A 1,975-nucleotide genomic window follows, 5' to 3' on the forward strand; every position below is an offset into this window, starting at 1 on the left:
GCCAGGGGGCCCAGTTCGCGAACGGGTGCGCGAGGACATGCTATCCAGCGCAAAGATTGAAGAAGGGCGGTCGGTCGATCGAAGTTTTCAATCGCTACCATGTCAGGCTCCAGCACGTCTGGAGGCCGTCTTTGGGTTGCGAGGAAGCGCGTAGGTTTGAGGAAGCGTTTTGAGAGAGGTTTGAGAGACGTCCGTCGGAGCGGAGCGAAAGCTTTGGTGGTGTCTTGAGGTCAATTGAACCAGCTGCGGTCGGCAAGCATTCACAGTGACCAGACCAGGTGCACCGTTAGAATAGCTGTAGAGTCGCTCAATCCCGAGGATAGGGAAAGTCACAAGAGAGCAGAGCACACAGGAGAGCAAGGGGAAGACAGAATGGCAGAGGGCTTGACGTACCTGCGGTCGGCAAGCATTCACAGTGACCAGACCAGGTGCACCGTTAGAATAGCTGTAGAGTCGCTCAATCCCGAGGATAGGGAAAGTGCAACTCGTGCCCGACCGCAGGTGTCACAACAAAGGGAAACAACAGTAGCCACAAGCTTATTGCCCCAGGGCAGCTGCCCAGGCATCGTGGGGACCGCGTCACACGCGGTGTTTACTCATGTGACTGCCACGAGGAGGATCAAGCCCAGGGGGTCCAAAAGTAGGTGTCAATGTGTGAGGTCGTCGTAGCTATGGAATACCAATAGGAAGACCCATAGCGACCGATGCTGAGTGTGTGCGAAAGCAGTGGGAGTGTTCAAATGCGTGGAAGCACGGATTTGACGCTAACAGAAATGAACAAAAAAAAAAAAAAAAATTCCAACTCTCAGTCAGCAATCGTTTTTACATGCTTCAAGCAGGCAGTGGCCTTCCATCAACAACGGGGTTATCAACAGCAAAAAACGGCGGCGCCTTCTTTCCAATTGTCTCAGGTGTGCCATCCGAAGCTTTCTCAAGTGAGTGTTAAAGGATCAAGTGTCGATAAACGCCAAGAAAAGCAACCGTTCGCATAATTGTAATGGTAATATCATGTAATTGATGCGTGACGATCCTTCCTTTATGGGCAACAGGTTCCGAACGCAAAAGCAGGTCACAAGTGGCAAGGGCAGTAGTGACTGGTGAAAAGCCACTCCTAGGGCATTATAAGGCAAGTACAGCAACAAATTATAACATAAATCATGAGGCATAAGGTAGTGACGTTTTTACTTCTTGCTCTCAAATTCGGGTGCGCATGTCTCCACGTCCAAGAGCTTGGGTTTTCTGAAGTAATCCGGATCCATGAGGTAGATCCGATACCTAAAAATCACGTGCACACGCAAACACACATGCAAGCGTGCTTTAATAAGTAAACAGCCTGCACACTCTGCCATCCAAGTGTGCCCCCATTTTCCATTCCTCTGTTTTTGTTTTTTTCGTCTTGTTTCTCTTTTCAGTCTCTCTCTGTGTGTGTGTGTCCTTACTTGGGCAATTCCTTGCGCACGGTGTAGTTGGGCAACTCCGAGGCCTGGTCGCATGCAAGGCGGCGCTTTTTGTTGAGGTTGGCCTCCACCGCGGCCAAGTATTGCTGACACGACCAGTCGCTTTTCCTGGACGTGCTGATCAAGCTTGTGACACCCTTGGGGAAGATCATGATGTTGATGTGCTGGATGTTCGCGTTGTGAACCGCGAGTGCGTTGAGCACAGAGCGCTCCTGATCCAACATCAGCTCAAACTCCTTGTGGGAAAACGACCAGAGGTAAACGATGGGCCGCGAGATGTCCATGGCAAAGGCTTCCATTAGCGGGGGCACAATGGGTGCCCGGTTCCAGAACGACCGATAAATGTGCTTGCCGTTCACCTTCTCCTGCAGGCTCGTTTCATACGAAAACATAAAGTCCGTGTCGAGCACGCAATAGTCAAAACTGGACGTGGTGCCGGGCAGATCATACATCAACTGCGTGGTATCCTCAGGCTTGAGGTAACCGCTTCCCGTTTTTTGCTTGGTGTATTTGGTGCG

At 51.1% G+C, this 1,975-nt stretch overlaps 1 protein-coding gene across 1 annotated transcript; it reads right to left on the reverse strand.

Annotated features, from left to right (window-relative positions):
• Window positions 1–1,181: 1,181 nt before the first annotated feature.
• Window positions 1,182–1,909, reverse strand: MONBRDRAFT_25062 (uncharacterized protein; the record flags this gene model as incomplete). The annotated part of the gene is made up of 2 exons (XM_001745412.1): window positions 1,182–1,275; window positions 1,440–1,909. 2 exons carry the CDS (start codon window positions 1,907–1,909, stop codon window positions 1,182–1,184), a joined length of 564 nt encoding a protein of 187 aa, XP_001745464.1.
• Between the last annotated feature and the right edge of the window lie 66 nt (window positions 1,910–1,975).

Source organism: Monosiga brevicollis, genomic scaffold (assembly GCF_000002865.3).
Source record: "Monosiga brevicollis MX1 MONBRscaffold_8 genomic scaffold, whole genome shotgun sequence".
Classification (NCBI taxonomy): domain Eukaryota; class Choanoflagellata; order Craspedida; family Salpingoecidae; genus Monosiga; species Monosiga brevicollis.